This window comes from Hylobates moloch, unplaced genomic scaffold (genome assembly GCF_009828535.3).
Source record: "Hylobates moloch isolate HMO894 unplaced genomic scaffold, HMol_V3 SCAFFOLD_5, whole genome shotgun sequence".
NCBI classification, from domain to species: Eukaryota; Metazoa; Chordata; class Mammalia; order Primates; family Hylobatidae; genus Hylobates; species Hylobates moloch.
The window spans coordinates 57,859,424-57,883,292 of record NW_026652280.1 but is presented as its reverse complement, the minus strand read 5'-3'; the positions used below and the strand labels follow the sequence as shown (position 1 = coordinate 57,883,292).

The window sequence follows — 23,869 nt, the reverse complement described above, 5'->3', positions numbered from 1 at the left end:
GACGGGGTTTCACCATGGTCTCGATCTCCTGACCTCGTGATCCGCCCGCCTCGGCCTCCCAAAGTGCTGGGATTACAAGCATGAGCCACCGCGCCCGGCCAGTATGTCCCCAGATATTACAGAGATTGTTGCTTTTGATCATAATCATTGATCTGTTGAATTATTTTAAAGTCTGTAGTATTGAGCTCTGAGAGTCACTGTAGTGTCCTTAAAACCTGAAAGGAAGTTTGTATCATTGTGGTACTCCCATAGTAGTGTGTTTATTCATAAACTTTTTACGATGACTTTTAAATCTTGAATTATTATTAGTATATAATGCACTACTTTTTCTAAAATTATAATTTGATGTACATGAATTAGAGAAAACTTGGGATACTTAAGGGCTTGCATTTAATGCAGCTTTTTATAGTAGTGATTATAACTTGCATGGGTAGTTATCTGTAGCATAGTAGAAAAATAACATTAATGATGGAAAGAATAAAATAGGAAAAGATTATAGAAATATTGGGTAATACTTGTTTCTTAGTAGTTAAGGTTTGAGATCCTCCTATATTAGCAGCTTTATTTGATGCTTTACAGAAAGACTCTCACAACTCCTGAAGAAATTATTTGAAACCCAAGAATCTGGTGACCTCAATGAAGAATTAGTTAAGGCTGCTGCCAATGGAGATGTTGCTAAAGTGGAAGATTTGCTTAAAAGACCAGATGTGGATGTGAGCATTTTAAAAATTATTTTGAAGCATACAAAAAGTAGAATAGTATAATGAACCTTATCCTCAACTAAGATTTTGCTGGATGTGCTTCATTTATTTCTTCTTTCTTGTTTTTGTGAAGTATTTTAAAGCAGACATCAGACATTCTTCAGTGTGCATTTCTAAAAAAATATAGACATTTTTGTATTTAACATTATGACCTTTTTTATGATTGACACAACTTAAGTTTTGTTTTTTAAAGACTAGTATCCTTTTGGGAAATTCAGCGATTTTTTTTTTCCGCATGTAAACATCATTTTATGACACCTTCTAAGTATATTTTAGTAAATTTTATAAGCAATTTTCTTTTTATTTTTAATTTTTGTGAGTACATAGCAGGTGTGTATATAAGCAATTTTCAATCCCTCTTTTCAAAATGTTTAATGTAACTCTTCTCCACCCCAATGATAGTTGACTATTTCGCAATTTATAAGGCAGGTGAATTAAAGGCCATATATTTTATAACTCTTCCTAGGTTATGTTCTGTTTTTGCCATTCATAAAAGCTATCTTTTAAGTGGGCAGTTTTGATTCTAGTCATTGTGCTTTGGCTTTGGCATTGATACCCTTGCTGGCACCAGTATTACGTTCAGTGCCAGCCAAGAAGTTGTAGTTGGAGTGACAATTAGAATCATTCTCACTGTGTTGTAAGGGTTTTTGTTGCCATACCTTTCTTTGCATGTTAGTTTGTTTTTAAGTATGCTAGACAGTTTGAAGATCAGATCTATAATTGTAAAGTATTAATGTCTTATTTCTCCTATGAGCTCGACATGTTAGCTTTATTACAGACAAATCAGTTGTAGTGATACAGCACAGCAATTTGTTGATCGGTTGTGAGCTATGTAAAAATAATTTGCTTCAAATGTTGAAGTACCAAGTATTTTTTGTGTTTGAAAAATAGTCAGATTTCCTTTGTATTCCAGTCAGGCAGATTTAGGTTTTACTGTACTTAAGTTTTTTCTTCATTTACAGAGGCAACTATTAGCTGGCTGATAGCTTTCATATTTACCTCTACATTTTCCAGTAACATACCAGTATACGTCTGTTATAATGTCTTAATTTTCTTTCTTCCTTTCCTTTACCTTTTCCTTTCCTGGATCTTTTGACACTTCACTGTGGAAGGTGAGGATTTAGCTTTATTTCACCACTTTCATCCCATGCCCACCAGACACACACATACTGTTTCTAGCTTCATCATGTAGTTATATTGTAATTTTGTTTGGATTAAAATTAATTGTGCATGTTATATAAATGACATTCATGGCCATGCTGTGGAGTATATTAAATTATGTTTTCTTGCCTAACTTTTTGTTTTAATTGGAGTTCACAATTGTCATTTTTAAAAAACTGAAGTATAATTTCCATACAGTGAAATATGTGGATCAGCCAGTTTTGACAAATGCATACCACCCACGTAGTCCACACCTCTATTAAGGTGTAGAATATTTCCTTCATTCCTAAAAGCTACTTGTGGTCCTTCCCAGTCCCTCTTTACCTTACACATAATTTTTATATTTTTTATTTGTTAGTAATCTGTATTCTTATACTTAATTTCTTCCTAAATTCCTCTTTAACCGTAACATACCTCAGTTGTGTGAGACATTTAGGTACAACAGATGAAATGTATTCATTTTCATCTTCTGGGAGACATTTCTCTTAGGCCTTCTGATATTCTCCATCTGAACAGGGTGTCCTCTGCACTGGATGCCCACTTGGAGTGTCTTCTCACCCATCATCCTGAGGGTTCCCTTCTCTTCTCTCCTGTGTTGGATTTCTTGTTTTCTGTATCCCCTGTCTTTTTGTTTCTACATTTTCTTTCTTTTTGGTGAAGTAAGGTTTTTATTAGCTTCTGAGAAAGGATGCATGGGAAATAGACCTTTAATATCTGAATTTTTTTAAAATTCACAATTAAGTTTTTGATTGGAATAGAGTTCTAGGTTAGAAGTCATTTTCCTGTAGAATAATTCCAGAATTGCTATTGAGAAGATATAAGCCATTCTGATTCCTGATCTTACATGTACGCTGTTTTTTCTCTCAAGCATGATGATATTTTGTCTTGGTTAGCATTAAGAACTTGCACAGTGATGCACCTTGATGTGGATCTGTTTTCATCTATTGCTTTAGGTGTTTGACTTTTTAAAACTAGAAATCATGTCATTCATATCTGCAGATTTTCTTTAGTTATTTTATTGGTTATTCTTGGACTATTCATCGAATTTTCTTTTTTTTCCTGTTTTTTTTCTTTCCTCCACTCCCTTTCTGAGAGGTTCCTTAACTTAATTTTCTCACCCTTTTTCCAAGGTTTTTATTATTCCATCAGTTTTAAATTTCAAGCTTTTCTTGGTTGCTCTTTTCACATTCCTTTTGATAGTATCATGTTGGTGTTTAAAGAGGATACAATGTCATATCTTTCCTTACTGAGCATACTAATGATAGGTCTTTATAAGAAAACATTTTCTTGTGCCTGCTTAAGTTTTTGTCTCTTCTAAGTTACCTTTTTCACGTCAGAGCCATTCCTTAGATGTCTGGTAATCCTTGGTTGTTCGTTCATCTATAAGAGGGGACAAATCTCCAATCCTTGGTTGTCCATTCTTATCTCAACAGGACATTAAAAAGCTGATTGATAGCTCTCCTCACCTGGACTTGTTGACTAACTTTGCATTATGGTGACTGGGTGTGTAGAGTTTTGGGGGATCTCTAAATACTATGCTATAGAAATCTGTTCTCTACAGTTCAAGTTTTCCTGTCTAGGGATGAGATGCAGGCAGCTAGTGTTCTGTCCTTGAGTTTGAGGAGTGGGCTTGGAGTGTGGCCATTGCACATCAGACTTATACCTGAGGCTCCCCTTGTTACCTATGATGTGCTTGTGTTTGTAGGCTTTGAGTTTGTCTGGGATTCTCTGTGCTCTTTACACTGTGGCTTCCTGTTCTCTCTAAAGTCAGATAATGCTTTTCCATCTGTTTTCTCTCTTTCACAAATGTGTTACTTTTTCTTGTTTTCTAATGTTCTCCCTTTATGGATTTTTACCTTTTATTTTGTCGTCATTTTAGTGTGGTTTCAGGAAAGATAGTATATAAACATGTGGCTAAGCTACCATCTTTAACCATCTTTAATGATTTTGTGGATGGGAGTAAAAGGGGTAGAATTAAAGAATTGCACTTGGCCTTGGGTATGTCCGTGGGTTAGTTATACATGTACACAGCATCTGAAGTGAAGGAAAGATTGGAAATTACTGCTTTGTAATAGTTGTATATACCTACCTTTCTAACTTATTTATGTATCCTTATTTATTGTCCTTGCAGTTTGCCTGCAAGTTGATGTTTGGTATTTTTGTTGAATTGAATTTATTTATCCCTAGCAGCTAATATCTTTTCTAAAAGTTTTCTTTTCACTTTAGTGCTTTTTTTCATTGAACCATGGACTCAGAGATTAATCTAAAAAGAAATATATATACAAAACTAACTTAACTTACTTCCTTTCTTTCTCCCTTCTTTATCCCTTCTTTCAACTTTGCAGATGGCCTAACAGTTATTTCGTAACTCTTTGGACAATGGAACTTTTGTTTTTAAAAACAATGCTTGCTTCCCTTCTCTAAATTAAGAAGTCTGTAGTTATCTGAACTATGACATATGGAACACCAACCTAAATTATTCTCATGGAATCATACAGTATACTAGATTTAAACCGACACTGTGTGTACATATTGCCTGTTTCTGACTATTCATTCATTCTTTTTTTTAAAAAATGTAGGTAAATGGGCAATGTGCTGGCCACACAGCTATGCAAGCTGCTAGTCAGAATGGACATGTTGACATTTTGAAGTTACTTTTGAAGCAAAACGTGGATGTCGAAGCAGAGGTAAGTAAACTTGAAAAATATTTTAAGTAAACATTTATTTCCTAGAAATAATACTTCTATGTCATGAGATGGATTGTTTTTATTTTTGAAATTTAATATCCAACTAAGGCTTTTCTGATTGAAAATAAAAATCTGACAGGGGCAACTTGAAACAGTTCTTGTCTTTCTGTGATCCTTTATATTTTAGCCATAGTCCTAGGTAAAGATAGGAGTTGAGTTCATGCTACTGTGGTGTAACCATCATGTTTTAGGGAGCTAAAGGTGGGCTCGTCCAAGAATCAAGAATAGTACTAGGGAAATTGAAGGATGAGGAATATAAATCCGCTGGGTCAGAATCTTTCCTGATCTCTGTGACAGTTGGAAACTTTTTTTGTTGTTGTTTTGTCATAACTGAATTAGCATTTTTTAAGTTTTATTGTTTCTTGACCTTAATGTGAATATTTGAAGAGTTCATAATGCATGTTTATCGCCATATGTGTGTATATATGCTTCATTTAATTTAGAATATATTCTTACAAAAGAGAAATACTTCTTAATATCATTGGAGTCTTGACTGGGGATCTCTCTATATCTCTATTGTGAAGGATGTCTTGCTTTGTCTTACTTAACTACTCATTACTAAAAATGTATTTGAATCACACTTATTTTAGTATAGTGCAAGATTATTTAGAATAAATCAAATTCTAGCAAATTTAAATTAGGCAGAATGTCGCAATTTTGTCTAAAAAACACTCTCATCTGTGAGTGCTTAATGAGGACTTGAATTGCTGAGGGCTAAATTGGTGGATCAGCCTGATTTTACTAATTAAAAAATTTTAAAAGATGCATATTGGAAAAGAGAAGCCTTTTCTAGTCTTATGTTACTTTTTCTTTTTTCTCTAATTGTATGTATTTTGAAGTGTTGGACAGCTACTAAAGAGCCTGTGGTTTTTAAGGGTAAACAGATCATCTATAATGTTGGAATTTTCTGTTGCCTAGAAATAACTTGAAATTAATTAATTAATTAATTTATTTTTGAGGCAGAGTCTCACTCTGTTGCCCAGGCTGAAGTGCAGTGGCATGTTCTCAGCTCACTGCAACCTCCGCCTCCTGGGTTCAAGTGATTCTCGTGCCTCAGCCTCCCCAGTAGCTGCGATTACAGGCACCTGCTACCACACCTGGGTAATTTTTGTATTTTTAGTAGAGACAGGGTTTTGCCATGTTGGCCAGGGTGGTCTCGAGCTCCTGACCTCAGGTGATGTGCCTGCCTCAGCCTCCCAAAGTGCTGAAATTACAGGTGTGAGCCACCATGCCTAAGAACTTGAATTTTAAATTAGCATATTAGATATCTATGAACTATACAATAGTTTTATTACTATGATGTCTTTATGAATGAGATTATATAATTTGATTTTACTTTTGCACTAGTAATTTTTAAGTTGCATCTTTCTTGGTTGTAAATTTAGGAACCTAGTGTGTGTTACAAGTTTTGTTTTGGTGGTGAAAGTTAATTTTAGTGTTTTGTATATAGAATGTAATTACTTTATTTTCTTATTATTTTAGTTTTATTTGGTGGAATGGTATGAAATTTCTTGAGTTGAATATCTGATTTTTAATTTAGTGAATCCAGAAACTCCAATAGCAACAACTACTGAAAAACCAAAGTCCTTCTGTTTACAGCTAATAAGGCAAGAAGCTGAAAAACCACATTTCTTTTTGCCTAAGTTTCTTTTTAAAGTATGCTTTCAGATTCAGAATTTAATCACCAACCTGGCAGCATGGGATTATTCATATATTTGTGTTTCTAGAGATTTTTGTTCACATGAGAGGTTTTGTAGAATGGGTTTGCGGCTGTGGAATTAGGAATGAAATTGGCACTGTTTTTCAAGAGTAATTTTCTTTCTTTCCTTTTTTTTTTTTTTTTTTGAGACAGAGTCTCCCTCTGTCACCCAGGCTGGAGTGCAATTGCATGTTTTTGGCTCACTGCAACCTCCGCCTCCCGGGTTCAAGCGATTCTTGTGCCTCAGCCTCCCGAGTAGCTGAGATTACAGGTGTGCACCATTATGCTGGGCTAATTTTTGTATTTTTAGTAGAGTTGGGGTTTCACCATGTTGGCCAGGCCGGTCTCAAACTCCTGACCTCGAGTGATTCGCCTGCCTCAGCCTACTGAAATGCTAGGATTACTGGCATGAGCCCCATGCCTGGCCAGTTTTTTTTTTTTTTTTTGATATAGGGTCTTGCTCTGTTGCCCTGACTGGAGTGCAGTGGTGTGATCATGGCTCACTGCAGTCTTGAATTCGCAGGCTCAAACAATTCTCCCACTTCAGCCTCCCAGGTTGCTAGGACTACAGATGTGTGCCATCGTGCTTGGCTAATTTTTAAAAATTTTTTGTAAAGAGAAGGTCTCACTATGTTGCCCAGTTTGGTCTCAAACTCCTGGAGTCAAGTGATCCTCCTGCCTTGGCCTCCCAAAGTGTTGGAATTACAAGTGTGAGCCATTGCATCCAGCCTCTTTTTTTCTTAATTGTACTCAAATATAAAACAAACAGTTAGTTAATACTATAAACATGGTATGATGGGAGTTGAAGTGAGTCTCGGTAGTGTAGATATTTATAAATAATGGTTTTTGTTTTTTTTTTTTTTTTTTGAGACGGAGTCTCGCTCTGTCGCCCAGGCTGGAGTGTAGTAGTAGCACGATCTTGGCTCACTGCAAGCTCCACCTCCCAGGTTCACACCATTCTTCTACCTCAGCCTCCCGAGTAGCTGGGACTACAGGCTCACGCCGCCACGCCTGTCTAATTTTTTGTATTTTTAGTAGAAACGGGGTTTCACCATGTTAGCCAGGATGGTCTCGATCTCCTGACCTGTGGTCCACCTGCCTCAGCCTCCCAAAGAGCTGGGATTACAGGCGTGAGCCACTGCGCCACGCCAAATAATGTATTTTCAAGTTTGCAAACTGACTGCTAACTAGAACGGTGAGATACATGGGACTTTTACCATATTCCTCATTTGGATTTCCATTTTGTGCATTTTTTTATTTTAAAATTCATTATAAGCAGATGCAATTTGTAGAAGTGTGAAAAGGAATATTAATAACACAGTTTCCCAATTGGTAAAGGAAAAACTATATTGAAAAATTGAGTTAAAATATAAATACCGGCCAAGTGCAGTGGTTCGCGTCTGTAATCCAAGCACTTTGGGAGGCTGAGGTGGGTGCATTGCTTGATCCCAGGAGTTCAAGACCAGCCTGGGCAACATGGCAAAACCATGTCTCTACTAAAAATATAAAAAATTAGCCAGGTGTGCTGGCGCACAGCTGTAGTCTCTGCTACTTGGAAGGCTGAGGTGGGAGAATCACCTGAGCCCAGGAAGCCCAGGCTGTGGTGAGCTGAAACTGCACCACTGCACTCCAGCCTGGGTGGCAGGAGTGAGACCCTATCTCAAACAAGACTACAGCCCAAGACTAAAACAAAAGTTCATCAAAGTTTCATTTTTCTAGGATATAAGAATTAACACTGCCTATTAAACAACTATATAGTTTGTTTAATACATTGGTTCTTAGCTGGGGGCATTTAGGTTCCACAAGGGACATTTGGAAATGTCCGGAGGCATTTTTAATTGTTACAAGTGGGTGGGTGGAGGAGGTACAGCTGACATCTAGAGGATAGAAGCTAAGGATGCTACTGAATGTCCTACAGTGCTCAGGACAGCTCTCACAACAATGATCTGGCTTTAAATGTCAGTAGTGCTAAAGTGGAAAAAATAGTTAATTTTGCAGATGCACTTAGATTTGTCATTCATAATTTGCCAGCTTGTTTATAAAGTGATTTGTTTTTTTATTAACTTTTTTATCATTGGAAATATTAAACATATATAAAAGTAGAGATAATAGTATAATGAATCTTATGTACTCATTGCCCCACTTCAATTAATACTCATTAATTGACCAGTTTTATCTATACACCTTTCCTCCCATTCCCCCTACTGAATTATTTTGAAGCAGATCTAGGTAGATACCATATTATTTCATCAGTAAATATTTAATATGTATTCTAAAACGTAAGGGCTCTTTTTTAAAAAGTTTCTCACCTTTATCACACCTAAAAATGTTAAAAAACTTTATTACACCTAAAAATGGTAATAATTGATTTTTTAAAATCTAATTTTATTAAAAGCTTTGGAGTTAGCAGAAGAATAAAGGAAATAATATGTTTTGTTCTCTAGTTATCTCATTTGGTAACCTTTCATTTTTTCCATCTGCATTAGGAAGTAGGCTCAAGAGAGTATAGATCAGGGTCTGCAAACTACAGCTCGCAGGCCAAATCCAGCCCTCCATCTGTATTGTAAAGTATTGTTGAAACACAGCACAGCCATTCATTTGTTTACTGTCTGTGGCTCCTTTAGTGTGGCAGTAAAGTAGCTGTGTAGTTTCGATAAGAGACTATATGGCCTGTAAAAAGTAAAATATTTACTTTCTGGCCCTTCACAGAAAAGTTGCTGGCCTGTAGCATAGATGACTATTACAGAGTTTTTGGTTGATTTAAGCTGTTATCAAACAATTATTTGGTACATAGCATACCTTTGGAACATGTGATAAGAAAATTTGTTTCCTATTAGGGAAACCTCAAAGAGCTGTTTTGGAAAGTTGATTGTCTCCATATATTGACCTACTGAATTCAGTAGGATTACATTCTGTTTCTTCTTTAATGTATAGGTAAAGGCATCAAGGACTATGAGATCTTAGGTATGTTGATATAGGTGAGCTAATTTTGGATCTGCCGTGGACTCTATATTTTTTTCCCCCACTGATGAAGTATAACAGTGAAGGTATGGAGATTTGGATGGGAGATGAGTTTTTTAAAAATATGTCTTTATTCTGAGTTTCCAAACACAGTACATCTGCTTAAGTTATAAGGACATTTGGGGTAGTTTGGGGTAGTTTCATCATTTAATTAAAAAAAAACTGCTTCAAATGGAGAAGATTAGTAGTAGGGAACAATACTAGACTTTGCCAGATAACCCAAATTTTTTGGCTAGATGGACTAAGAAAAAAGAAGACTCAAATTACCAAAATCAGAAATGAAAGTGGGTACATTACTACTAATTCTACAGAAATAAAAAGGATTATAAGAGAGTACTATGAACAATATGCCAACAAATTGGATAACCTAGATGAAATGGATGAATTTCTAGAACACAAAACCTGTCAAGGCAGAATCATGAAGAAATAGGAAACTTGAATAAACCTATAACTGGTAAAGAAATTGAATCGATAGTTGAAATTTTCCTAACAAGGAAAAGCCTTGGACCTTACGGTTTCAGTGGGGATTTCTGCCAAACATTTAAAAAAGAACTAATATCATTCTTTCTTAAACTTTTCCAACAAATTAGAGAGGAGGGAAGATTTCCTAACTCATTCTAAAAAGCCAGCAAAACCAGTACAAAGTCAGAAAAAGACACCACAAGAAAAGAAAACTACAGACCAATATACCATATCAACATTGATGTAAAAATTCCTTAACCAAATATTAGTGAGCCACATTCAGCAGCATGATAAAGGGATTATACACCATGATCAAGTGGGATTTATTCCTGGAATGTTAAAGATGGTTCAACATAGGAAAATCAATTAATGTAATACGCCACATTAACAAAATGATGGGGAAAAACTGCATAATCTTTCCAATTGACCAGAAAAAGCATTTGACATAATTTAACACCCTTTCATGATAAAAACATTCAATAAACTTGGAATAGTAGGGAACGACCTCAATGTAATAAAAGCCATATATGAAGAACCCACAATGAACATCATATTCAATGGTGAAAGACTGAAAACTTTTCTTCTAAGAACAGGGCAAGGATAGCTGCTTTTACCACTTGTATTTAACAGTACTAGAAGTGCTGACCAAAGCAATTAGGCAAGAAAAAGAAAAGACATCCGAATTGGAAAGGAAATAAAAATTATCTCTGTTTGCAGTGATCTTAGTGAAACCTAAAGATTTCAACAAAAAAAAACCTTTTAGAACAAATTTAGCAGTTTAGCAGAATACGAAGTTAAAACACAGAAATCAGTTGTATATCTATACATTAACAATGAACAGTCTGTTAACTGAACAATCTGTTAATGGTGAATCAGGAAATTGAGAAAACAACTCCATTTACAATAGCATAAGAATAAAATACTTAGGCATGAACTTAACCAAGGAGATAGGACTTATACATTGAAAACTACAAAATATTACTGAAAGAAATTAAAGAAGACAGACAACTGGAACTACTTCCCATGTTCATGGATTAGAAAATTTATATTGTTAAGATGTCAGTACTACCCAGAGAGATCTACATATTCAATGAATTCTGTCAAAATCCTAAAGATGTTTCTTGCAGAAATAGAAAAATCTATCCAGAAATTCATAAGGAATCTCAAGAGAGCCCCAAACAGCCAAAACAATCTTGAGAAAGAACAGAAGTTGGAGAACTCACACTACTTTCAAGACTTACCACAAGGCAACAGTAATCAAGACAGTGTATTACTAACATAAGGGTGGACATAAAGACTGATAGAAGAGAATTGAGAATTCAGAAATAAGCCTTTGCATTAAGGTCAATTGCTTTTTGGGGTCCAATACAATTTAATGGGAAAAGAATAATCTTTTAAACAAATGGTGCTTGGGCAACTAGATATTCATATGTAAAAGAATAAAATAGAAACCTTACCTAACACTATATACAAAAATAAATTCAAAATACCTGAAAGATCTAATAGTGCGATATAAAACTATAAACCTTTTTGAAGGAAAAGAGGGCAAAAACCTCACAGCATTGTATCTGGCAGTGATTTCTTGGATATGACACCGAAAGTACAGTCAACAAAAGAAAAATAGACAAATTAGACTTCATGAAAATTAAAAACTTAACGTGTATCAAAGGACATTTGTCAACAGAAAAAGCAGCCTATGAAATGGGAGAAAATATTTTCAAATCATGTATCTGATAAGAGATTAAAATCCAAAATATATATAGACTCTTAAAACTCTACATCAAGAAAACCTAAAAAACTCCATTTGACTTGAATGAACATTTCTGCAAAGAATATATATGAATGATCAATAAGCACATGAAAAGATGTTTAACATCACTAATTATTAGGGGAATGCAAACCAAAACCACAGTGAGATACTGCCTTACAGCCATTAGGATGGCTGTTATCAAAACAACCAGAAAAAACCTGTCAGTGAGGATGTGGAGGAATTAGAACTCTTTGCACTGTTCATAGGAATATAAAATGGTATAGCCACTGCTGAAAAGAATATGACAGTTACACAAAAGATTAAAAATTGAATTACAATATGATCCAACAGTTCTGCTTTTGAGTATATATCCCAAAGATTGGAAAGGAAGTCTTGAGGAGGTATTTGTTCACCTGTGTTTTTAGCAGCATTATTCGTAATAGTTAAAGCATGAAAGCAGCCCAGGTATCCATTGACAGAAGAATGGATGAGCAAAATGTGGTATGTGCTTATAATGGTGTATCATTAAACTTAGAAAGGAAATTCTGACACATAAGATCCTTGAGGCCATTATTCTAAGTGAAGTGAGCCAGTTACAAAAAGACAAATACTGTATGGTTCCACTAAGAAGTATAGATAGTAGTCAAAATCATGGGAACAGAAAGTAGAATGTATGGTGGTTTCCAGAGATGGGGGGGTAGGAGGAATAGGGTGTAGAGTTCCAGTTTTCTCAGTTTTTAATGGATATAGAGTTTCACTTTTGCAAGATGAAAAAAGTTCTAGAGATGGATGGTGGTGATGGTTGCACAGTGATATGAATGTACTTAATATCACTGAATTGTACATTTAAAAATGGTGAAGATGGTAAATTTTATGTATATTTTGCTGCAATAAAAATATTAAAAAATCATGATGGTTATTTAAGGATTATATTCAACACCCATTTTTATTCTTACTAGTTAATAGCCATTATGCTAGCTCCTGGAAATAAAGATGACTAAGACACAGTCATAGCCCCCAAGAAGCCCACAGCCAAGTAAAAAAGACTTCAAACAAATAATTATACTATAGTGTGAGAAATGGTATAATAAATTTGTGAGAGTCAGGGGAAATTTCACAGGAGAAGTGATGCTTGAGCTGAGTTTTATAAGATATCTAGTCTCCAGTCCAAGAGGGTGATGACAAAGAGCATTCCAAGTCTAGGGAGTAGCATATGAAAATATATAGGATCCCATAAGTTGATAAGTTGGAGCCTGATATCTGAGGGGACTGTGGCAGCAGGTGAGGCTGGAATGGTTCACAGACATAGGTCTCAAAAGAGATTTGATTTGTACATAGTAGAAAGACACTGAAGAGGTTTAAACAAAATTTGTGTTTTACAGAAAGAATTATGACTTTGGTGTGAAGAATAGATTGGGATAAGAAAGTGAAGGGAGGTTGAGTTGTGGTAATCATCCAGGTGAGTAAGAATGAAGGCCTGAATTAGTTTGTGGTAGAGTTGGAGAAAAGAGAATAGATATGAGCATAAATTGAGGAGTAAAAGCTGTAGAGTTTAGTGATTGCACATAGAGGCTCACAGAGAGGAAGCAGTTAACCGTGACTTACAGATACTGATTTTGTTGACCATATGGTCTGTAGTTCTATCAGCTAAGATAGGCAATACTAAACAAGAGCAGGTTTTGGAAAATGGAGAGAGAATAGGGCAGGGGGATAGAAAGAAACACGCTCAGTTTTAGATTTAATTTGAGGCCTCTTTATGAAATTCTTTGAGATAATCTTATAGAGGTTAGCTGTAACCTTGTTCCTTAAAATTCTCTTTTGGTGCTAGGAACAGGACAGGCACATGAGCTGTGTTTTAGGTTTATTTGGATTATTTAAGATGGATTCAGAAGAAAGCAACAAAACTTACAAGTTAAAGTTTTATTATAACTGCAGTTTTCTAATTTAGAAGAGAAACCTGGAAGTAAATTTAATTATATTTAATTGTAATTTTCTAGTGTGCATGTGTATTTTCCATAATTTAAAAATTGTTCTTATTTATTTCCTTTTGACAAACATGTCAGAGTTTTTAATTCTTTGGTGTTTATTTTTATGTAAATTATTGACAGCCTGCATTAAGTGTTTCAGTAGTGATTTTCTAACAACCATACAGTGTTAGTGGCCTGATATTCCCTTTTTTTATGGAAGGTGAATCACAAAATAGGGTTAAAAACTGTAACAGAAAAAAAAAAAGACTGGAAGTTGGGAAGATCTTAACTCTAAGATTCTGAATTATATGTGTTGCTAGAGAGATTATATATAATGCATATATATCTTATTTTTGTTTTGTTTTTTAAAACACTTTTCTGGGATGTTAAAATGTAATGCCACTCAGAGGCACAAGAGTTGAGAGAGGTGCCAAATCCTAACCCTAAGACCACCAGGGAAAAGGCACAAGAGTTGAATCTTAAATCTTACATGTGGTTGTTTGCCAGTTCCTTTCTCACAATTGATAGGTAACAAAAACTGATTCAGCTGGAAATATCAGTAAGATAGAAATATCCCTGAGTTGTAGTTCCCTACCGTTTCATAAATGATTGTCAAACTGTTGTGGATTCCCACATGAGTGCTTTTACCTTTAATACCTGTTTGAGAAAATATGCAAAGACCAAAAACTACCTTGAGTTCTGTAACTGTTTTGAATGAACTATTTAAGTGCATTTAATCATAACAGTGTTTATCTGTGTTATCTTTGAAAGTAGTTCAGATAATCCTGGGTGCCATATGGATTGTCAAACCGCTTGCAAAACTAGGGAGTCCACCAGGGGCCGGCACAGTGGTATTGGGAATCAGAAACCACTGCTCTGGATGGAGAAAGTCTTAGAGTACCAGGATCAGGGACAGACACATGGTCTTGGTGGGTGTTAAAATTTGCAGTGCAGTATTGGAATAAATGCAATACCCTTATACCTAATACCCTTTTCCATCTGCTTCTGGCAAGGCAGTGAGACTTCTTTTCATACTTTTTGGTATAAACTATGTATACTACCTTCATGGCACAGTGCAGGCAGTTTTTCCCCTTTATAAAGTACTTTCTTTTAGTTTTAAAAAATTTAAGCAATTGGGTCTTTCCTGCCTTCTCATTTCTTCAGAAATATGCCTGTTACAGGAGGTGAGGCAAATCTCTTTGATTCTTCTGAAATAGTTTTGGAATTTTCGATATATGGAATTTTGGTAGTTTATGCTTCCTTTTTATCTTTTAATGGTGTATTTAATTTTTTTTCTGTTCTCGAATATACAGAAAAATGTATGCTCATCACTTAACCAGTTATAATATGTTGATAAATTGCTCCCCATTAAAGCCAGTTGAGATCACATTGTTTGGCATTCTTTTTTTTTTTTCAATCACACAACTCATCTTAGTTTACTTTTTGTGTCATTAAAAAGTCTTTGTAGGTGGCTCACACCTATGATCCCAGCGTTTTGTGAGGCTGAAGTTGGAGAATTTATTAAGGCCAGGAGTTCGAGGCTGCAGTGAGCTATGACTGCCACTGCATTCCAACCTGGGTGACAGAACAGGACCCTGATTCTTTTTTTATTGAGAGACAGTCTTGCTCTGTCACTCAGGCTTGGAGTGCAGTGGCCCAATCTCAGCTCACTGCAACCTCTGCCTTCCAGATTCAAGCAGTTCTCCTGCCTCAGCCTCCTGGGTAGCTGGGATTACAGGCATGTGCCACCATGTCTGACTAATTTTTATAATTTTAGTAGAGATGGGTTTTCTCCATCTTGGCCAGGCTGGTCTTGAACTCCTGACTTCAGGTGATCCACCCACCTTGGCCTCCCAAAGTGCTGGGATTACAGGCGTGAGCCACCACTCCCGGCCTAGGACCCTGATTCTTTAAAAACAGCAACAACAACAACAACAACAATAACGGTCTTTGTAAAAATTTTTAAATGGCAAAAAAGAGTTGGCTTACCATCATGGTTGATAAATGAGGAATGCTGAAAGTTCAAACTGTTGGTCTGATATATATATATATATATAAAAAATATAAAATGTATATATATAAAATATATATATATATATATATATAAAATGATCTAAGTTTATCATTTATCTTTGGGAGTTAATCACTGTTCAAGTCAGTTTCTAGGTTTTAAAAATTTTTTTTATAAAGACAGGGTCTCACTCTGTTACCCCGGTCAGAGTGCAGTGGTGCGATCATAGCTCACTGTAACTTGAAACTCCTTAGCTCAAGCAATCCTCCTGTGTCAGCCTCCCAAGTAGCTGGGACTACAGGTGGGTGCCACCATGCCTGACTCTCGCTACAAAACAGGATCTTGCTATGTTGCCCAGATTGGTATTGTTGGAAATCTTACTCAGATTTACAGTTTACTTGGCCTCAGGTGATCCTTCCGCCTTGTCCTCCCAAAATGCTGGGATTACAGGCATGAGCCACTGCACCTGGTCAAGTTCTAGTTATTTTGTTGTTTCCTATGTTTCCTTTTCTCAAATAATCTGCTTCTTGGTATATTATTATAGCTTCAAGTTTTTTTCTTTCTAAAATTTTCACTAATTCAGATTTCAATACTAATGATTAGGATAAAGATGGTGATAGAGCAGTTCACCATGCAGCTTTTGGAGATGAAGGCGCTGTTATAGAAGTACTACATCGAGGTAGTGCTGATTTGAATGCTCGAAACAAGCGTCGACAGACACCACTTCATATTGCTGTCAATAAAGGTCATCTTCAAGTTGTGAAGACTTTATTGGACTTTGGCTGTCATCCCAGTCTCCAGGTAAAACCTTTAAAGAAACATGTCCTGCAGGTATTGCTAGGATCCTGTTAAAAGGAAACATTAAGTTCTATGGTAAGCATTCCTTTGTTACCGTTCTCATATGGTCATAGTAAATGATACCAAAGGCATAATATGTTGCAAAATTGGCAGCTATTTCTTTTTTAAAAAAATTTTTTTTTTTTTTAAGGAAAATGCCAATAGATTGGGTTTAGATTGGGCAGGGACAATGGGGACTTCTTTGTAAAAATATCAGCTTATGAATGGATTTAACTTTATCGATCATGACAGTGAGCCTCAACAGGTTAAAGAAGCGTAATAGGCTATATTTCATAATAGTTACTTCATAACTATTTAAATTATTTTAATTGTAGCTTTTATTGTAGCTTAGGGACTTTGAATAGTCGTTAGTGTAATCTTCGGAGATTTTCTGTTTTGGAAAATGTATAGGATTTTAGAATTGATTTACAGTAGGATCTAATTTTTGAAGCAACGATTGCCTGAGAAATGATTATCCCCAGCTACAGTTTTATAACCAGATAAATTAAACCACAAATATATGGAAAATGTAGTCTGTGTCCATTATCTACTTAGTTTGGTTACTTAGCAACTTGTCTTTTGTGCACCTGTTTGATTAAAGTTTCTATACTTAGTAATTTTGTAGCTCCTGAACCTAATTTGCCAACCTTTAGGTTCCTTAACCAAATAGACTTGAAACAACATATTATTTTTAAATAAAAATGTTCCCTGAAATACTATTTGAATATGTAAAACATAATTTGTTTCCATTGGAAACTCAATAGTGATTTTTTAAAAAGTAGGGCAGTGGTTAGAATCATAAGCTGCTTGTAGTTTAGATAATTTACAGCATCCAGGAATTGGGTGCTGGATTGGATAGATCTCAGAGAAGAAATAAAGAAGAACAGTAGCAGTGGGAATGAGGGCTTGAGAAGAACTGAAAGAATAGATTTTGTTTAGCTATTATTAGAAATTAAGGTTTTTGAAGTGCAGCTGTTTTGGAACTGTTGGGATCTAGAGTATGTCCTTGTAAGTGGGAGGCAGGATTGGAGGATGAGGGAAGAATTGGGAGGGGTGTTAATCTGTAAGGAGAGGTGATTTATACCTGCTGACGTTTTTTGTCTGAAATGGGAGACAAGTTCATCTGTTGAGAGTGTGAGTTTGGGGTGGCAGGTAGAGAAAGAGTAATTGAGAAGAGTGATAAGGACTTGGGGACCTGCAGAAGGGTGTTCCAATCATGTTAGAAGCCCGTTTCAGGTTGAACACTACAGATTTTTAGTGCCACCAGATACAGGAGTAAAAGGTAGATGGTAGATGGTTGGATTGAACTTGGGTTAGGAATTCTTTTTTTTTTTTGAGACAGGGTCTTGCTCTGTTGCCCAGGCTGGAATTCAGTGGCGTGATCATGGCTCATTGCAGTCTCGACCTTCAGGGCCCACCTCAGCCTCCCGAGTAGCTGGGACTACAGGTGTGAGCTGCCATGCCTGGCTAATTTTTTGTAGAAATGCCCAGGTTGGTCTCAAATTTCTGGGCTCAAGCAATCTTCCTGCTCCCACCTCCCAAAGTCCTGGTATTACTGGTGTGAGCCACCATGCCTGGCAGGAATTCTTTATGTAGGTGGATGAATATATTCCTGGGATTAGCAAACATTTTCTGTAATGGGCACAGATAATAGTGGCTTATTGGCTTTTGCCACAACTATCTAACTTTCATTGCAGAATGAAAGCAGCCATAGATAATACATAAATGAATGGGTGTGGCTGTGTTCCAATAAAACTTAATTTACAAAAAACAGGTGGCTCCAGTGTGTAATATCCTGGGATATCATTTTTTCTAGGCTCTGTCCACATGGCTTAGGGGAGCATAGGGCTCTGCCCCATGATGTACAGTCCCTTTCCACAGCATTGGAGATGAAGCTGGGTCTGGTGTTTGCACTTTCATATTCCTGTAGCTTCTCAGAATCCTGTGGACAATGACTGGGGAGACAAACCATGCAGGAAATATGTCTAGTAAAAAAGAATTAAACAAAAAACAAGTGGCAAACTGGATTTGGCAACTGTCGTATATGCTGTAGGCCAGGTTATATATGACTTTACTGAGAATAGCATCTGTGAAACTATGAAATGAGTGAAATCTAAATTGTTCATGTATGTACATGACTGCTAATGAATAAAAACTTACTGCTAAGTCAATTGATTAATGTAAAAAGTAGCTTGAAAAATTTTTAGACTGAGATTGCTAAATTTTAATTTACAATTGTTTTACCTTTGGCTAACTAGCCACTTTCCTGCCCTTTGAAAATGCTTAGATTAATGTTTCTCACCTGTGACTGCACAATATGTTCATCTGTGGAGCTTTGAAAAATTACTAATGCCTCACTCTCACCTCTAGAGATTTAGTATGGTGAACAGCCTGGACATCAGATTTTTTTTTCTCTTTTTTTTTCCTCTGTACAACAGATTTTAAAAGATCTACCCAGCAGGTTCGAATGAGCAGCCAAGGTCGAAAACCACTGACTTTCAATTCATTGTTATGGTGTAGGTTTGGTATGGAATTTCAGGGTATGACAATTAAGGCCATTTTAAACTTAGTAAATTTGGGGGGCAGCTTTTTCATTTCATTAGTTTTTGTCATTAGTTATATTTGAGGCTACTTCTTTTCTTCTCTTTTTTCTTTGTAAAGCTTCAGCATGTGCCAGGAGTGGTGGCTCATGCCTGTAATCCCAACACTTTGAGAGGCTCATGTGGGAGGATCACTTGAGCACAGGAGTTCAAGACCAGCATGGGCAACATACTGAGACCCCCATCTCTACAAAAAAAAAAAAAAACTTTGCCAGGCAAGGTGGCTCATGCCTGTAATCCCAGCACTGTGGGAGGCCTAGGTGGGCAGATCACGAGGTCAGGAGTCTGAGACCAGCCTGGCCAACGTGGTGAAACCCCGTCTCTACTAAAAATACAAAAATTAGCCGGGCGTGGTGGTGGGTGCCTGTAATCCCAGTTACTTGGGAGGCTGAAGCAGGAGAATCGCTTGAAACCGGAAAGTGGAGGTTGCAGTGAGCTGAGATGGTGCTACTGTACTCCAGCCTGAGTGAAAGAGCGAAACTTGGTCTCAAAAAAAAAAAAATTCCAGCATGCTTATTGTGTTTTCCAACTAGATTTGAGTATGTCTTTCCTTACTATAATGTGGCCAGTGTTTCTTGCCTGTATTTTTGTTTTTTATATTTTTGGAGATAGAGTCTCGCTCTGTCACCCTGGCTGGAGTGCAGTGGCATGATCATAGCTCACTGGAGCCTTGAACTCCTGGGCTCAAGCCATTCTTCTGCCTCAGCCTCCTGAGGGGTAGCTAGGACTATAGGTGCACACCACCGTGCCTGGCTAATTTTTAAAATTTTTTGTAGGGACAAGGTCTCTATATGTTGCCCAGGTTGGTGTTGAACTCCTGGCCTCTGCTGGTCCTCCCGCCTCAGCCTCCAAAAGTGCTAGGGTTACAGACATGAGCTAGCATGCCCGGCCTTTGCCTATATTTTTATAGTTATCACAGAAAGTGCTCTTTTATTGGTATTTGTTGGATGTGGTCTCTGCTTCTGTTTGCTTAGCATGTGGTATAAATATTACTATTAGATGGGATGATTAATTGAAGAACTAATGAAAGTTTCTTTGAACTTAAAGGATTCTGAAGGTGATACCCCTCTTCATGATGCAATAAGTAAGAAACGTGATGATATCCTAGCAGTTCTTTTGGAAGCTGGAGCAGATGTTACCATCACAAACAATAATGGATTTAATGCTCTACATCATGCTGCACTAAGGGGAAATCCCAGGTATGTCACCCCTTACTATTTTAGGTGCAATTCAAAAATATTTTCCTACTGCTGATTCTCTTTTTCTGATACTGATGAATAAATAATTTTGGCTATTTTAGTATTTTAAATCATTTTAAAGTTTTGTGAAAATTATGCCTTTATTTAGTTTTATATGATGATTATTTGGTTGTTAATCTAATACAAGTATTATGAAATGATTATTTGTTTATATTAAATGTGGATATAAAATATCAGGAATACTGGTTTCTTTCTAAAGATTAAAATGCATTTTATTTTGAGATTTATGTTTCTTCAAAATAATTATCTGGGTGTCCTCTAATTTCATGTTGCCATTTGCACGATAATTATTTTTTAAAACTTAAGACTAAATAAATATTAAGTTACGTAATTCCTTATTAATAATGTAATTAGTTATATAAATTTCTAGTGTAGCTATCACCTCATCCATTGTTACAGCATAGTATTCTACTGAAAAAAGTATTTGCTGGTTGACATTTGAGAGAGACCGCTTTTGGAGAATCACATCCTTTATGAAGGATCTGCAGTGTCCCACAGAATGGGAAAATGCTTAGCTTTGCTTAATTTAGAGATTTCCATTAACTCACTTTTTAGAACAACTTTACCCTAAGCATTTTAGGAAATTCTGCATTAGATGTCTTCCGTTTATGTTTGAGTCAAACCTGTATACCTGGACTAAGAAAAATGTTCACTTCGATTTTCATTTGGATAATTTTATCTATTCTGAACACTTATTCTTTGGTTACTTATTGTATTTTTATATCATGTTTCCTTTAGCTTCTTAGGATTACCACTAGAGGGTGACCACAGAAAACAAAAGGATTTTATTGCTACTGCTTATTGGTAACTGTAACAGTGGGTATATATTGTAGGACTAAATGAATGATCATATTTTAGATCACATCTTGATTTTTTTCCAAATTGCAAATATTTGAACACTTCACATTTTGACATTGTGAAGGAGACAGTAGTAGTATATTTTCCCTGCCCTTCAAAAAGAAGATTATGATAGCACCTACCACATGCCAGCCTCTGCAAAGTGCTTCACATGCATCATCTCACTTAATCCTTTCAACAGCTTTTTGGGGCAGGTGTTAATATCCTCATTTTACACGTGAAGAATATGAGGCTTATAGAGATGAATTTAATATTCAAGAACACGTAGCTGATTACTGAAGAAGCTGTAACTTGAGCAAGGTCCAGGTGACTTTAGAATCATAACTGTTAAACCACTTTACATCACCTTTTCTGTATTATGGTCTGTCTGTGAAGCAAGCCCAAAACACATGGGCAGTGAATGTATCGATACTTCATTCCTCTTGCTACTTCATTGCTTAGAGTTATCTTTGCTCTCTCACCAATTCTTAACTTCCAATTAGTTTTAAAATTTTACTCATTCTACCAATCCTTCCAACCCATTCCATTCTGTTCCCACTGTTGCCGACCCAATTAAGTACTCACCACATTTACCTAGACTATTATACTATTCTTCTAATTTTTTTCTTTGATTTCAGTCTTATTCTTGATTTAAATTTTATACATTTACAGATTATCCATTCTGAAAGCATAGGTCTAAATGGCTCTCCTCCCCTGTTTCCCAACTTCAGTTTTTGTCTATTAACATAGAATACAATCTACACACTTTGGCTTGGCATTCAGACCCATATTCTGTGTGTCCTGAGTCTGTCTAACTTTATCTCCTGCTAATCCAATCCCTCAGCCCGCCTTGCCCATCATCTATTCTCCTTTCCTAAAATATGCTGTCTGCTTGCTTCTTCTATTTTTTGGAGCATTTTCTTTCACTGGGATGCCCCATCCCGCTTCTTTATCTTAACCATCTTTCTTCCAGAGCTACCTCCTGTGTCATCATTGGAATTATTTTGTTTGCTCTGTACTTCCTTGTTCTGTGTTTGTGTTTTTTTTTTTTTTTTTTGAGACAGAGTCTTGCTCTGTCGCCCAGGCTGGAGTGCAGTGGCACGATCTCAGCCCACTGCAAGCTCCGCCTCCTGGGTTCACGCCATTCTCCTGCCTCAGCCTCCTGAGTAGCTGGGACTATAGGCTCCTGCCACCACGCCTGGCTAATTTTTTGTATTTTTTAGTAGAGATGGGGTTTCACCACATGAGCCAGGATGGTCTCGATCTCCTGACCTCGTGATCCACCTGTCTTGGCCTCCCAAAGTGCTGGGATTACAGGCATGAGCCAACGCGCCCGGCCTCTATGCTCTTATTTATTGTACTTACTGTACTTTGCTTAGTGCTGTTTATTACTATGTGCATTTCTGTCTTTCTCTTAACATTGTGGGCATTCATATTCATCTGTTCATCCTACATATGCTCTGGCTATACAAGGCCCTCAATAAATGTTAGTCCTACTTTGACAGTGAGGACACTGTTAAATATCACAAGATGTTATATGATCAATTACAAAATGAATTCTGTAGAGAAACTGTGTTAGGAATTCAAACAGCAATTCAGATTAGAATGGTCAAAAAGATTTTATTGAGAGAATTTAGGATTTATTGAGGGAATATGAAATCATAAAGTTTAGGATAAACTGAGAATTGAAGTGCTTAGGAAACAAGTATCTTTTAAATATTTTGAATTGTTTCGTTTTTATTGAGAGTAGGCATAGTATATTCAATAACGCTAAGCCTATACAAGGAAGAGAAAATTTACTTTTATTTTTTTCAATTGTTTCATAAATCTTGAGGGTTCCCCTGAAAATTTAAAACAGCACCTCTTCCAACCAGATATTTGGTGTCAGGTGACATTTAAAAAAAAATGTTTTTATTCTTCAACAAAGTAGTGCTTCAGTTAAAGCTACATGACTTCTTTATTCCTACTTCCTTAAGACATTTTTAGGTAGTTGTGACTATAGATTGCCAGGTAGAGTGTGATTTTAATTGGACACTGAAGAGTATCAGAAGATGCCACAACTTATATTACCAGTTGTAATTGCAAATTGGGATGTTTTGAGTTCTTTTTTTCTATCAAATTTCTTTTCCTTAAGGTTGATTTTCCCCCCATACTGACCAGTGATGTCAGAAGACAGAAGGAACCATTTTTAGTGTACTTGGAATTAAAAATAACAACCAATCTTTTTGGCCTTCATACTATAGAAAACCAGCTGGGTGTGGTGATTTACATCTGTAATCCCAGCGACTTAGGAGGCTGAGCCAGGAGGATTGCTTGAAGCCAGGAGCTTGAGATCAACCTGCGCAATGTAGCAAGACCCTGTCTCTAAAAAATTAAAAAATTAGGCTGGGCGCGGTGGCTCATGCCTATAATCCCAGCACTTTGGGAGGCCAACGCGGGCAGATCACTCGAGGCTAGGAGTTTGAGACCAGCCTGGCCAACATTGTGAAACGCTGTCTCTACTAAAAATACAAAAATTAGCTGGGTGTAGTGGTGTGCACCTGTAGTTCCAGCTACTCGGGAGGCTGAGACATGAGAATCACTTGAACCTAGGAAGCAGAGGTTGTAGTGAGCTGAGATTGCACCACTGCACTCCAGTCTGGGTTACAGAGCAAGACTCTGTATCAAAAAAAGAAAAGAATCTGCTAGGTGTGGCATCACAGACTTTTAGTCTCAGCTACTTGAGAGGCTGAGGTGAGAATATTGCTTGAGCCCAGG

The 23,869-nt window shown here is 36.4% G+C and overlaps 1 protein-coding gene and 1 non-coding gene across 2 annotated transcripts in view; both read left to right on the top strand.

The window, feature by feature from the left end:
• MIB1 (MIB E3 ubiquitin protein ligase 1) overlaps nucleotides 1-23,869 on the top strand; it is a 138,655-nt gene that overhangs the window by 64,639 nt on the left and 50,147 nt on the right. Inside the window, exons 9-12 of the mRNA XM_032152659.2 lie at nucleotides 580-713; nucleotides 4,502-4,609; nucleotides 16,183-16,380; nucleotides 20,064-20,215. Of these exons, the coding sequence (XP_032008550.1) occupies nucleotides 580-713; nucleotides 4,502-4,609; nucleotides 16,183-16,380; nucleotides 20,064-20,215 (592 nt within the window). The remainder of the gene's footprint in view (nucleotides 1-579; nucleotides 714-4,501; nucleotides 4,610-16,182; nucleotides 16,381-20,063; nucleotides 20,216-23,869) is intronic.
• LOC116470018 (small nucleolar RNA SNORA73 family) lies at nucleotides 18,197-18,401 on the top strand. The gene has a single exon (XR_004248455.1). It is a non-coding gene; the product is annotated as a small nucleolar RNA SNORA73 family (small nucleolar RNA).